The sequence below is a fragment of the Anolis sagrei genome, chromosome 1, assembly GCF_037176765.1.
Source record: "Anolis sagrei isolate rAnoSag1 chromosome 1, rAnoSag1.mat, whole genome shotgun sequence".
Taxonomy (NCBI): domain Eukaryota; kingdom Metazoa; phylum Chordata; class Lepidosauria; order Squamata; family Dactyloidae; genus Anolis; species Anolis sagrei.
The window spans coordinates 63,747,234-63,761,343 of NC_090021.1; the positions used below are offsets into that span (position 1 = coordinate 63,747,234).

Below are 14,110 nucleotides of genomic sequence, written 5' to 3' on the forward strand. Positions count from 1 at the left end.
GAAGGCATTTTCCACACTGGTCAGGTCTCATCTGGACTACCAAGTTCAGTTCTGCCACTTCATTTTAAGAAAGAATAGACCAGATTCAAATATAGACAACAAGAATGATAAAAAAAATAGAGAACAAAACATAGGATGAAAGTTTAAGGGGTGACATCAATACACTAAATACCCCCAAGACTGTCACAGAAAAGATGGGGCAGAAAATTGTTAAGTAAGGAAGTGGAACTGGTTGTAGAAAATGTAGAAAGAAGATGTTTCAATTGTTTACCTCTCTGCATCATTGGAGATGGCTGATTAAGAAGGGTTGCTAGACCATGGTAAATTGCCCCTTGTTTTGCCACTTCTAATGTCACAACTGAACCAGTTCTTGTCATCAGTTCTGCTGCCCTGAGATAAAGGTAAAATTTAGTGAAAGTAAATATGCTGCAACGGACAGTACAAAGAATGAAAAACATATTTAGAATCAAAGTGAATAAATGGCCTGCAAAAATATCAGATACAACATTTCAAATGAAGTTTAGATGTTAAATTAAAGGAATTGCAATGAACACTCCCCAAATGGCCCACAATGTCATCTCTGTTTACTGAAAAATCAGAACCCAGGCAAAGGAATTGACATACTGCTTCTGAATTGCTTAAACATAATTCTTCCTGGCAGTTCCTTTTTTTTTTTTTTTTGGCCATGTTGCTTTCTCCCCACTTAATTATTAGATTTTTTTTTCCTGGTATGCCCTATTTTAGCCAAGCTGTTTTCTCCCAAGTGAATTACAGCACAACTTCCACCCCAGTGAGATCAGTACCCATAGTTTCATTTACTTCCTTCCAAGACAGTATGTCCTCTCTCAGAATGTTCTAGGTCTTACCAGCAAATTCTATGCTTCTGCCAAACATTATCATAACGTTGTGCTGGTAAATTCCTAGATATGATACCTCTCCAGGAATTTTCTAGGTCCTCCAACATGTCTCTATAGTAACATCCAGTGGAAATTATTCCTTTCAACAGGATTCATTATTATTCACAAGTTCCTGTTTCCATAGTAATTTTAGGAATATATCCCCTGCAGATACAGGGATTATACTGTATTTAAATATGTTTTTGTGGGTTCCTATTTTATTCAAGATGTTTTTTTCTTGTCAATAAGAAAAGGAATTATTCCTATTTAGTGGCGATCCACTATTATTGTCCTTTGTATAAAAGGGTGAAAGATCTGAGCATAAAAACTATAGAGCAGTTAACCTTCTGGATATAAATAGTGTCTAAAGTATATGACAGATTCATGTGGAATAAAATCTGAACACGGGCAAATGAAAAATGACACCACGGCAAAGCAGGTTGGATTTCAGCATACCAGGAGCACAACTGATCAATTTTTTGTGCTCAACTGATTTGATTCCCAAAACCCTATTCAGCCAAAATGAAGCCTGTGTGTGGCCTTTGTAGATTTTACTTTGGCATTTTGTTTCATGGATAAAGAGTACCATTTAGAAGAAATGTCACACATCAAGACAGATAAGGATCTGTTATTTCTGAAGCTGCAACCTTATTCTTACACTAATTTAATAGGTCTTCTATTAAATTAAACACGAGGAATAGTGCCAGACAAGTTAGCTTATTGGACCCTTTTTGGTTTAACTGCTATGCGGACAATCTAGTTTCTGACATAAGTTCTTTGGATTGTTTTCCACTTTCCGATGAAAGAAGCAAGATCCAGATGCTCCATTTATCTACTACACAGATACAACATAGAGAACTTCTAAGCAAAGTCGAAATCATAATCCCCTTTTTTCCTTTCCCCCAATTTTTGTATGTATATTTCAAAAAATACCTATTTAAAGAGAAAAAGAGGGGGAGAAAAATAGAGACAGAATGAGGGAATCAGAGGAATAAATATTAGAAAGAGCATGAAAATGTCCAGCTATTTCTTTTACCCCCCCCCATGAAAACATAAAAACTTGATATACCTTTCTTGTGAAAGTCCAACCAAGCTGCGTCCATCTACACTGAGCAACTGATCGCCTGCAGCCAACCTGCCATCCTAAACACATGTTTTATAAGATAAATATTAAGTGTGAAATTAATGAACATATAAAATATCTAAATTAGTAACTGAAAAATTTGTCTAGTTTAATTTATACAAATATTACTGACCGCATCTGCAGCACCACCTTTTACTACAGACTTGACATAGATTCCAAGTTTATCTTGGCCAGCACCCTATAAAGAGATAAACAATATATTTTACAACTGTGTTGTTAAGGCTATAATCCTAAACCCATATGCAAGATGTATTTAGTAGGACCTCATTTTGAGATCCTACTAAATACATACCTTGCACATATGTCAAACATTTAAATCTACCCATCTAAATTAAAAAAAAACCCGCACACACAAAAAGTAGGGGATTGTATGAATTCAAAGATACTGGAAACACCTGTAAATAGAGAAAAGCCCATAAACCTTTTTACTGCAGTAGATATTACAGTAGGAGTAATTTCTATGAGGCCTACATACAAGGATTACAAAGTACTTATACTTTCATGACCACATAAAACTTATTTGCTTTTCCTTTAATATAAATATACAGACAACAATCCAGACAGCAGCCTAGGGGAGAGGACAACACAAAAAGTTATTCCTATGAAGTCTCATGTCCCCCAGAAATTAAGATCTGACCTACAGAAAATGTGAGTTATTCAGTTTCCAGAGAAGAGGTAACTCCAGAGGAGGCAGGATCCAGCTCGCAAACAAACTCCAATGTTGCATTTCAGCATGCCAGAAGGGATACTGCTGATTTTATTGGGTGTCAGGTGAAAAACTACACAAATATTGTTTTGATTTCTTTTTTAAAAATCGGTGTGGAGTTGCATTTGAGGGTTCAAAAACCACTTTGGTGTCCAAGTGCATACGTTGTAAATTCTGTTGTAAGGACAATTTCTTGGCAACCATTTATATAAGAAATAAGCTAGCAAGAAGGGATAACAATTAACTGAAAAATGTAATTATTTAAAAACTAGAATTTAATATATTGACCACTAAACAAAATGTTTTCTAACCTTTTAATCTTCCAAATTAATCTTTTTACATGAAAGATTAACAAATCAATAGCATGCCAAGGTATAATTAGTCCGGGGTAATATTTTCTTAAGTAAAAGTTGTTGCCATGAAATTTCATAAACAACTTAGGTGCTGGAAGCACCTAGAACGCTTCAAAATTATTCCACACAAAGTTCCTTGCAAAATGAATTAAAAAACAACAAGCCCCATGAAACATCAAGGATATCAACCCAAGTCTATTTAGTAAACATGACTTTTAAAGGCTATGCATTCTACGTTATTTAAAAATAGAAATCAAGTGTTGATTTGGGACGCACTAAGGCCCCTTCCACACAGTTGTATAAAATCTACATCAAACTGGATTATATGGCAGTGTAGACTCAGATAATCTAGTTCAAAGCAGATATTGTGAATTATCTGCCTTGATATTCTGGGTTATATGGCTGTGTGGAAGGGCCCTCAAACTTTTCAGGCATACTAAACAGATTATAATCCAAAACTTTACTGTGGTCTCTGTTTGGATCCCATCAGATCACACATATCAAATCAGATAACACAACATGAGATAAGCCATAAAAATTCACCACTGACAAAGTAAATCAAACTGTAACCTCACTGCTCTCTCTCATGTTTCTGAAAAAGCACACCTCTATTCCTAACTCTGACTTTCATTAATATGATACCTCTATTAGCTGATCATCCATAGACATAATATGTTCAGATACTTGATATTTAAAGTACTATTACCCCAGTTCTCATTCAGAGGCTCCTTGAATGACTTACATATTACACTGTATATATCCAAATATAAGTCAACTTCAAATATTAGCTGAGGGCAGATTCTGGGTCCCAAATTATGGATTTTAATATGCCATGTGATTAAGTTCAGTCATTTCATGGAGAGGGGAAAGCCCCAGCATCGACTGAGAGCCTGTTGCCATTGCTCATCCCACTCCATCCAGACATTCAGAAAAGCCAGAGAAGGTGATGGTTGTGGCTCAGTCTGAGCCTGAGCTTTCTGAACCTGCTCAGGACGAGGAAGATGATGGGATCTTTGAGACAGTCAAATGAGGCAGATTCTGAGGAAGAGACAGCATTTCTGTTCCCTAGAGAAAGGAATGTGTTTTCAGATATAGATAGCGAAACTTCGGAGCTCCAGGTGGAGACTCCTTCTGAGAGGCCTGGGCCTCCTGTTTCCCAGGGCGACGAGGCCCGGCTGGGCAAAGATAATGAGGTAACTGGCCTTGAAGATAGTAGAGGAGATTTAATTAGAGAAGACCAGTTGCAATTAAGAGTTCGAAGAAGCGCACGCCTTGCCAACAAGCGTGGAGCTAGAGGTCAATGTAATGCTTTCATGTTAGGAAAACTTATTTAATGCTTTGGGCGAAGGGCATTCACAGTCAGTCCAATGTGGTTTCTACCCTGTTAACTTCTGCGGAATTACCTTGGCTTTTGCGGAAAGCTCCTAGCTCTTTGGGACTTTGATTTTGATCCTGAATTCTTGGAGACCTTGTCTTGCTACCATGGATGTTTGTTTAACCAATGCTTAAGGGCTATGCTTCATGTTATTTGCCTTTGGAACTTGGATACCTTGCCTTTGCATTTAAGACTCTGTTTTGCTCAATGAACATTACTCCTTTATTTCCTTGTGTTGATTTTGCCTCTTCTCAATAAACTACAAAATCTACAACCTTGGTGTGTGGTGCTGTCTTGGGCAAGGTGAATCTATCCTGAGTTGCGACAAAAATATTAACACTTTTTAAAAAAGGAACCACCCCCTTTTTTGAATAGTGGCAAAAGATTCAAGATTTATCTGTTCTAGAAGAACCTTAAAGAAGCAATGGCCTTTTAAATGCACTGGCCCCTTCTGGTATTTTCTCTCAAAGTAGTGCCAAAGAGATATCACCATTGCCATCATTTTCTGGACTGAGCATTCAAAAAAACCAGAGACCGGTCCATGGTGGAGAAGAGGCAAGTGTTTCTTTTAAGTTCTTCTAGGATGGACTAAGTTTTTACTTTTTGCCACTCTACTCACAGATTTTTTTTTTTTAAAAAAAATAGAAGGGTCAACGTGCAGTACTGACACTGACCCATGCATAAGTCAACACAGGTTTTTGGAGTCAATTTTAATTGAAATTTCTAGATTTATACATGAGCATATACAGTATTATTAATAAAAAAAGAAGGCATGAACAAGCTTTTTCTGTCCATACAACTGCTTGAAAGCAGAAGCAACACAGGAACCATCTAATTAATCATAGCTTGATGTTTCATTCAATTGAGATAGTATGGTTACCAGATTTAAACAAACAAGGATATCTGTTAATTTCAAAATGGGGCATGCTAACAGTTTTTTTTTCCAGTTTTGGTAAATAGGGTGTGTGTGTGTTTTAAATAATTTCTCTCTTTATTTGGACACAATACTACTGGAATATTTCTGTTTTAATCAGGGAGTGCTGCATTTTTTTTCTTTGCTTGTTATGACTTTTAAAGATTCTTGGTTTAAATGCTCATGTTGTAAAGCGAAGAGGGAAATTATTGTTCAGAGGTCTCTTATCTCTCCTTAATAAACTGAAATTTAATTGTTCAAACTGGGCTAGTGTCTATCTCTCTCTCTTCATAAACAAAACAAGGAACACAACTCTCTCATTCTCCTGTCAGAAAAATGAAAATGAGCAAAGGTGCTTATGTTATCATCACAAGTAACATTATTACTCACTTATTTTTACACAAACAATTAGCTGATAATATAGATGAGGTGTTTTAGTAAGAAACCTTTCTTACTTAATTTTTTGCACTTTAGGGAAATACTCAAATGAAGTTTCTATTTGCAGAAATGGGATAAACGTGGTAATGTGCTAATTCCTGTATCTCTTTGCACTTCTCTGGAATACTTATTTGTTGGTGCAGTGGAATAATGGGCAATCAATGAAAATCACTTCCCTCGGTTTCATTCCAGAGCAGGAAAATTTTGTGAACAAAATTCTGTCCTTGTCTTTTTGAATGCAACTCACTTGATTACTAGAAGAGAATTTATTTTGCTTCCTCATAATATAAATCTGCTTGCCTTTTCCAAAATGAAGTTACTCCCATAATCCCTTAGGCACAGTGGAAGAAGAAAAAGTAAGATCTCAACTTTTTCTATACATTATTCAAGTGGAAGAAAAACCTTATCATAATGTGACAATATTGGTGGCTAAATTAGTTTTTAAAAAAAGGAGTATAAAAAAGCTTGGAGGAAAAGATAAAAGATAAAAACTGAATCCCATAGTGTGAAGAAAATCAGGTGCAGTAAGAAAAAGCCTCTTGCTTTAGAGAAAGCAATTTAAAACATGATCTTCAATAAGTTGTATGTAAAAATGTTATTTAAAAGATTTTTAAAAAATTCAACTTTACTGAGTATGATCTCATTTTAAATAGCACTCCAACACCACAGTTCTATGTAAGTTTATTAGAAAAGACGTTCCATGGTATCAAGAAACTTTGCTAATTAAGTGTGTTTAAGATAACTGTATTGCAGTTTCTAACATAAATACAATTTAAAATCCTGAAACTTCTATTAAAGCAGAATAAAAGATTAATGATGGTTGATAATTTGGAAGGACTGTTTACCACTATTTATAACATCTGACTTTAAGTTTCAGTAACAAAATCTTACAACAAACTTAAACCAAAAATACAACTTTTAGAAGAACAATTTGGATTTCTTTATAATGAATGATGGATGGATAGTAAGACAGATAGCTATTTTCTACCAAAGTGTTATATAAATCCAAATGATATTAATATCTATTACAATGAGATCTAAAAAATACTATGAAGAGAAATAAAATTTCAGAAATCTGTTAGTTTTCTTCAATGTATAATGTTTAACATTCTTTTCAAGTAGAAATAATTTGCTTTTAGTGGTACTTAGGATTAAAGAGAGACACCATGAAAAGCAAGAGCATTTATCCCAAATTAAGTATGCTCTTTCAAATGAATGATAGTGAGAAAACTACAGATCAAAACCTGTCACTATACTTCCTATTACAAAGTAAATAGATGTACAGACATTCTTAAAACTGTAATGTATAATGTAAGAATTACACAAATATTTAGTTACATGTTACACTAAGTATTAAATTTACCAAAGTATAGGAAAAGTATCAGAGATAAAGTTAAGCCTCCCTTGAACACACTTACCAAGGATTGTGTTCTTCCAACGACAGAAAACCACATTTTAACTCCAGAAATGTAACTCTTCACTCTTTTTTCAGCTCTTAACTACAACCGTTAGTCTGTCAGATATTCCAAAACAGCTAGATAGTTCTGAACTGGAAGTGACACTGCATAGCATTCACCAGCACTATAACCAATAGACTGTTTCAGTTCTTACACCGCCAGTTGTGATACTCTGCCTTTCATTTAGCATTAAGAACTGTATTAAACTGTAGACACTGCCTAGAAAAATCAAGGCAGTCTTTTGTACAAGATACAGAAAATCCAAGTTAAACAGGAAGTAAAGTGCTGGTCTACAGATGGAAAGAAGTCAGATGCTAACCCCTCCCCTCACTCCCCCTCCTTTGGTGATATATTTTTAAAGTAAACTGCATGCATAGACTGCTTCCAAATCATCTGGATTTCATAAAATGTAACCACTGTGTGGTTGGAAGTCAGGCAGCATTTAACATCAAAACAGTTTCAGGCTTAGAGCATTTTGCCCTCAGTCTCAGAAGACTTTCTACCCCCCAACTACCAAACAATCTAACCACTACCCTCAAAAGATGGCTACTGGTAAAATAAATGGTACAATAATAGAAAATTCCTACATCAGGAACAAATCATCAGAAAAGGTAGGCAATTTATTTAGAGCTTTACCACAAGTACAAAAGTTGCCTTTAAATTCTGTAATCAACATATCTGAATGTATGTTTCTATCATATAAACTGTGTTTCTATACATGATCATGATGCACGCCTGGATTTTCAGCTCTCATTGATATCCCATTCCAGTCTGTCACATCTTGTTGGTTGTAGACAAACTGCAACTTGAATGCTTGCTTGGACCATTTAGGGCCATTCCAATCCATTTTGCTATCCAGGGCAAATAACAAGATGGCACCCCTTCCTAATTCCACACACAGATTGAAAGCTTAAACTTATTTCATTGCTCGTAATTGGATATACCATCCTCCACTATAATATAGCCTGAAGTTGCTTCACTTTGCTTAATGACAGATCTGGCACAAAATTACTACCACAGCTTCTGGAAAATATAAACCAATGTTGCATTTAGAATCCAGATTTATTTTTTATTATGGGGAGGGAAGACACACACACACACACACACACAATAAGGTTTTTGCTTATTCTTTCCAGAAATCTAGAACCATGCTTACTAGATGATTTGACTAAAATGCCTGGGTCATCATTTTGCAGGGACAGTTAATCAATTCCATCAGGACCTCTATGCTTTTCTGGAGAATCTGCTCTTGGGAACAGCTGTACGCCACAGTTCTGGAGCTCTGCAGCATCAGAACTTATTTCACATGTCTAATTACCACTGATGAGAGAAGTGCAACTATGACTATACTAAATTTTCACTGCAATAATGACGAACATGAATTAATCATCTGAGATTGAAATTCAAAGACAATGAAGTCCCCTATGCCAAGTATATAGGTCTTTTAACTTACTCCCCTGTACTCTAGAAGGCCCAGTGAAATGATCCAAATCTATCATTATTGTTGAACCAGGCCAATCAGCCACATACACAAGCTCCTTAAGCCCCAAAAGTTAAAGCGTAAGAACTGTTTTGCTCGATCTGAATAAAGATTTTTTGATTTCAGGATCTTATATTCTATCAATAGCCAACACATTGCTTCAGTGGCTGCCATCTAATATAATGTCTATAAGCATGACATCACAGTAAGAGTATCTCTCAGTTTTTGTGACTATTGCTCTAGTCTCTGTTTCACTAGTTCCACTGCTACCAGCTCTTTAAAAAAAAACCCTAAAGGGGAACATTTAACTTCACTTCATATGAAAGGACACTTAGAAGTGAGCATGTTCACCATTATGCTCATTTCTCTGTTCCAGAGATCAACCAGTCTTCATCAAGATCCATAAACCTCCATCTTAATGCCACACCACTATCACCATTGCAGATTTCTCCATGACAAGATGTGAATGCAAAGATGTGCACTTGCATTCATACTGGATATAGCTGTAGATGTAATGCAGGCCTACAATCCAGTTCACTCATGAAGGGAATTAGATATATGCACCTAGAGAAAAGATCATTCCAAGCTGAAACCAAATAGGATTCTCCTATGAAGAATGCTACTTCAACAACTTCCTACTAATTACAGATTTAACTTATCATTCCTGCTATGCAATAACAAGACACTGCTGGCTGTGAAATCACAGCTATTCTTCCTCTCATCACTGTCACTGGTGAAACTGAGAGATCATTGTTCTTCCAAAGAGTTGAAGATGAAGCATGTTGATCTACCATTTATGTATTCACGCTATTGTCCTGACTAGAGAGCGGCTTTTGCTGATGACTGTAACAATCGTTTTATTTTGGCTTCTCTTGTTGGATGTTAAGAAAATTAAATTCTTCTGGTCTATTCTACTAATAGAAGCTTGAAATGAAGTAGAATTCTTCACTTGCCAAATTTGTAGCAATAGTTCTCTCTCTTTCTAGTTTATTTCTTAGCTTTCAGAGAATATATTGAACAGCACATGTTCCCTAAAAATATTTTGAAATAAACATAAACTGTACTTAAAGTAATTTGATTTAAGTTATGTAAATTTGAGATGACAGCTTAATAATATTATTGCAGTGCACCATCTAGTGTTCAGAAAATGGCGCTACAAAAATTCATATTGGGCACTTGCTCAAAGCCTTAAAAAGTTGACAGTTATTTTATATTCCTCCCCCCCAATACGTTTTAGATTTGAGGTTTACAAAAAAAAGATGCTTGGATTTAAATGTGCAGAAAAATACTGTGGGGAAAATACTACGACTGAAAGTGGGGGGAACCATCTTATGATGCCTAAAATGTGCTAAATTATAAATGTATATTCTCAGCCAATATTTTGCACATGTATGCATATGAACTATAGAGCCTGTAGTAAAAGACACTATAGATCTCACAAGCCTGAACTCAGCTCCACCCCTGAAGAACATTCACCTATAAAGTGTATCAAACCTGACTGTTGTTTACAGTATGGTAAGAATATGTCTCATGAGGTGTTCTGCTTCCTTCATTAATTTCCTCTGATATTATTAAGACCTCACAACCTCTGAGGATGCCTGCCATAGATCCAGGCGAAACGTCAGGAGAGAATGCTTCTGGAACATGGTCATACAGCCCGAAAGACTTACGGCAACCCAATTATTAAGATTGTTATTATGGTGTTAACTACCATAAAACCATTTGCTTTTTAAAGTATAAAAATGTGCTTGTACCTTAGCAGCAACTATGCTCAGACCCATTCCATTTTGTTTCTTCAATGTCACAGTGATTATCTCAGGTTCCTTCCTCAAGGGTTGAGCCTGCAGGAGAAAAAATATAGCTCAAACACCAAAATTCCACAGGATCAAGTGAAGTGTAAGGCAAGAGCCAAGGAATCCACAAATATTCAGAAAGCATTAGGCAACAATTCCCACCAACATATCCCCGCAGCCCCCACCCCCCCGACTATGCTTGTTAAAGTTCTGGGAGACTCTTTCTTTAATGGTCTATATATATTTTTTGAAAGTGTATTGTACAATCCAGAAATTTCTGTGTAAAGTATGGCCCCTCTGGAAGGCCATTTCATTGGTGGCTGAAACATGTTGAGCTTAAAAATAAACAAATAAATGGAACCTGGTCTGCTAATTTGCTTTGACTTTTCATTTGAGCTCGGTCTAGTTTTAGCTTTTGGATAGTATTACAGATGGCCCATAATGCACATTTATGTTTTCTCCTATAATGTCCCTGATGGGGATACTTGCCAAATCAGCATTATCCTGTAGTAAATGACTTTCATAGTCTGCACCTTCAAAATATATTGTCCAAGTCCCTGGAGAACGTGGATGAGGTGTCAATCTGCAAAAGCCTAGATGGGGAGACAATGTACAATAGAGCATGTATGTCATAGATCTGGGTGAAGTCAATAAAAAAAAAGAAAAAACAAATGAAATGATAACACATATATATTCATACCCATGTGGTTCAGTAGTAAAAAGGGTGATGATCATCAATCTGATAAAATGTTCTTCTAATCAAGACATTTTATTGGCTTTTATTTCATTACTGATCTTGATCTTTCCCTAATCTAACTCTGCATAGCATGGCTTCATTATATACCAAGCATGCACAACCTATGGCCCTGGGACTTCAGTTCCCAGAATTTCTGACTGTTGGACAAGCTGTGTAGGGATAGATTTGGAACTCAAACACCTGAAGGGTCACAGCTTGTGCAGGCCTGATCTACACCAGTAAGACATTTTCCAGGGAAACTAGGAGAAATGTAGTAGATGCTAGACATGGGCCCAGTATCTTTATTATTTGTTTAATTCATGTTTCTGTTTTGTTCTGTCCAATTGGATGGCACATTATGAAATATCCCCTCCTGGAACAAAAATAAACTTGATATGAAAGGCAGATGGAAGCGGTTAACAGCTCCAAGCCTGCTTTTCGGCATCATAATTATAGAGAGAAGAGGAACTGTGCTGAGGTCTCTTCATCGGAGATCCTTGGCGCGGGCCTGGCAGCTTGCAGGGGCTTGCCCTCCACCACTCAGCAACCGTGCAGGCCCAGAAGGTCCTGGCAGGCCCGCGCACTTTGGGCCTATGCGTCTGGGCCTGCATGGTTGCCGAGTGGTGAAGGGCAAGCCCCGACAAGCTGCTACCCCTGCGCCAAGGATCTCTGATGAAGGTACCTCAGCAGCAGTGGCAAAACGTTCGCTTCCCAATTTAGTGGGAAACAGCAGCAGCCCTAAAACTATGGAGAAGGGGAGTATTTGTATAGGATCACCTGCCCATTGCCACCAATGGGATGAAAATATTCATTTTTTGGGGGATGAGGGAAAGGCGCCGTTTTTGGATGCGGTGCTCAAAAATGAAAACGGAGCCATGTGAATGAAACAACAGAAACGGATAACAATCCTATACAAATGCACGCGACTAGTAGATACATTACAATTCATCCCTCGCTATTATATCCCTCGCTATTATTAATGCTTGAAGTAACAATATTACACATTAAAACTGAAAATCTTAACACTATTTATTAACCATAACCAAGTAAAAGGTGAAGTTATGTCCTCTAAAAACAAATACAATAGAACTCCTTAAAAATAAAAACAGATAAAATTTTGGAAATAATTTGCGTTTCAAAAGATATATAAGGAAAATTACTGTAGGCTATGTTTCAAAGCAAGGCAGTGACAAACAACCTCTGAATATTCCTTGCTGAAGCAAATCTTATGAAATTAATGGGGCATCATAGGTTGACCAAAACTTGGAGGCATATACTTTAATCCTGAATGCTGATTCACAGCAATGCTATTTAAAGCTCCATTTTCAAAAGAATCAAATTAATTCAAGGTAAGGAATGCTACCCCAAGAATCTTGTTATGAAAAAAGATACAATACCTCCTAGGCGTAAGAAGAAAAAACAACACTCTAATCTTTTACATATTAACTCAGAAATGAGTCCCACTGGGTAACAAGGAGCTTACTTAAAGGACATCACAGTTCCAGCTCAACCTTTCATTAAGGCTGAGGACAAAAGAACAGAAAATTCTTCCACATATGGCTCTCTTTTATTCAAGTATTTTGTACAGTTTTTCAATTAATTTCTTAATAGGCATCGATGAAGTAGGCCATTATAGAGTGCCTACCAACATCATAGTACAAAGCTGGGAAGGAAGACATGGCAGTACCACTGAGATTTTATTTAAAAGCTGACATGATTTCAAAACAAGGACTGTCCAAGCAAGCGTATATAAAAGATAAAATAAATTTGATCCAAAAAAAAAATTAAAGCAAAGAATAACATTTCTAAAAATAAAAGCACTAACCTCTTTGGCAGAGAGGATCTAAAAATTCCTGTAACCCATTTGGGATATTTCTAACAACATCACATGAGTAGCCATCTTCTGGCAGAAGAAATGGCAGCTGTAAATCAGGATCTTCTTCTAGTTGTACTTCTCTACCATCACTACGAGCAAGCTCATCAGCAGTATTTTCTGCAACAGCTACAACATTTTCTATTAACTCCTAGGAATGAGGGAAAGAGACATGACCAATATAATACACTAGGTAGTTTAGGAGTAAAATGTTATAGTACTATATTTTAGTTGCTCAAGTAAGACAATGATAATATTTCAGCAGAATTGCCGAGACTTCATAAAAACCCTCACACTTTCTGAGTCATCTTTGGGAGAGATGAAGCAGAATATAAATTCCAATATTATTAATAATACTTTTTCAATGTGGGAATTATTTTTCAACAATGGAAACAGGCCACATAATCAGACTAAAAGTTTATATGTGGCCAATATATCAAAATGTTGTCTTAACTAAAAAAATATATAATGGTAGGCTGTGATAGGCCATCACTTTTACAGTATTTTATAGCCAAATTGTTTGCCCAGCTTTTATTTATTTATTTATTTATTTATTTATTTATTATTCCCACATTTCAAGCCGGCCCTTCTCAACCCCTGAGGGGGACTCAGGGTAGCTTACTCAGGCAACAATTCCATGCCACAAGATAATACAAATATAAACAAATATAACAACAGTTTAAAACAGTAAATAGAACATTAAGTTAAAAATACATTACAAATTAAAAACATATTTTGCATAGCACACATAATTTGATTACATTCTATAATTTAAGAATTGAGAAAGATCACTTTTTTAAAAAAAAGAACCATTTCTGTTATCTTCAAATGTATGACCAATGTTTCAAAGTTCTATCTGCAAATTCTAAAGTGATACTGAAAATATACTACAATTACATTTTGATTAATTATATCAATTAAACTATTGTGAAACTCATCACATCAC

The 14,110-nt window shown here is 36.0% G+C and overlaps 1 protein-coding gene across 26 annotated transcripts in view; it reads right to left on the reverse strand.

The window, feature by feature from the left end:
* AFDN (afadin, adherens junction formation factor) overlaps positions 1-14,110 on the reverse strand; it is a 91,252-nt gene that overhangs the window by 16,361 nt on the left and 60,781 nt on the right. For all 26 annotated transcript variants that reach the window (XM_060753729.2, XM_060753732.2, XM_060753730.2 and 23 more), the window contains 6 exons: positions 13,117-13,315; positions 11,045-11,148; positions 10,517-10,603; positions 2,153-2,218; positions 1,966-2,039; positions 272-390 (listed from right to left, as the gene is read on the reverse strand). In XM_060753729.2, coding sequence (XP_060609712.2) covers positions 272-390; positions 1,966-2,039; positions 2,153-2,218; positions 10,517-10,603; positions 11,045-11,148; positions 13,117-13,315 — 649 coding nt within the window. The remainder of the gene's footprint in view (positions 1-271; positions 391-1,965; positions 2,040-2,152; positions 2,219-10,516; positions 10,604-11,044; positions 11,149-13,116; positions 13,316-14,110) is intronic.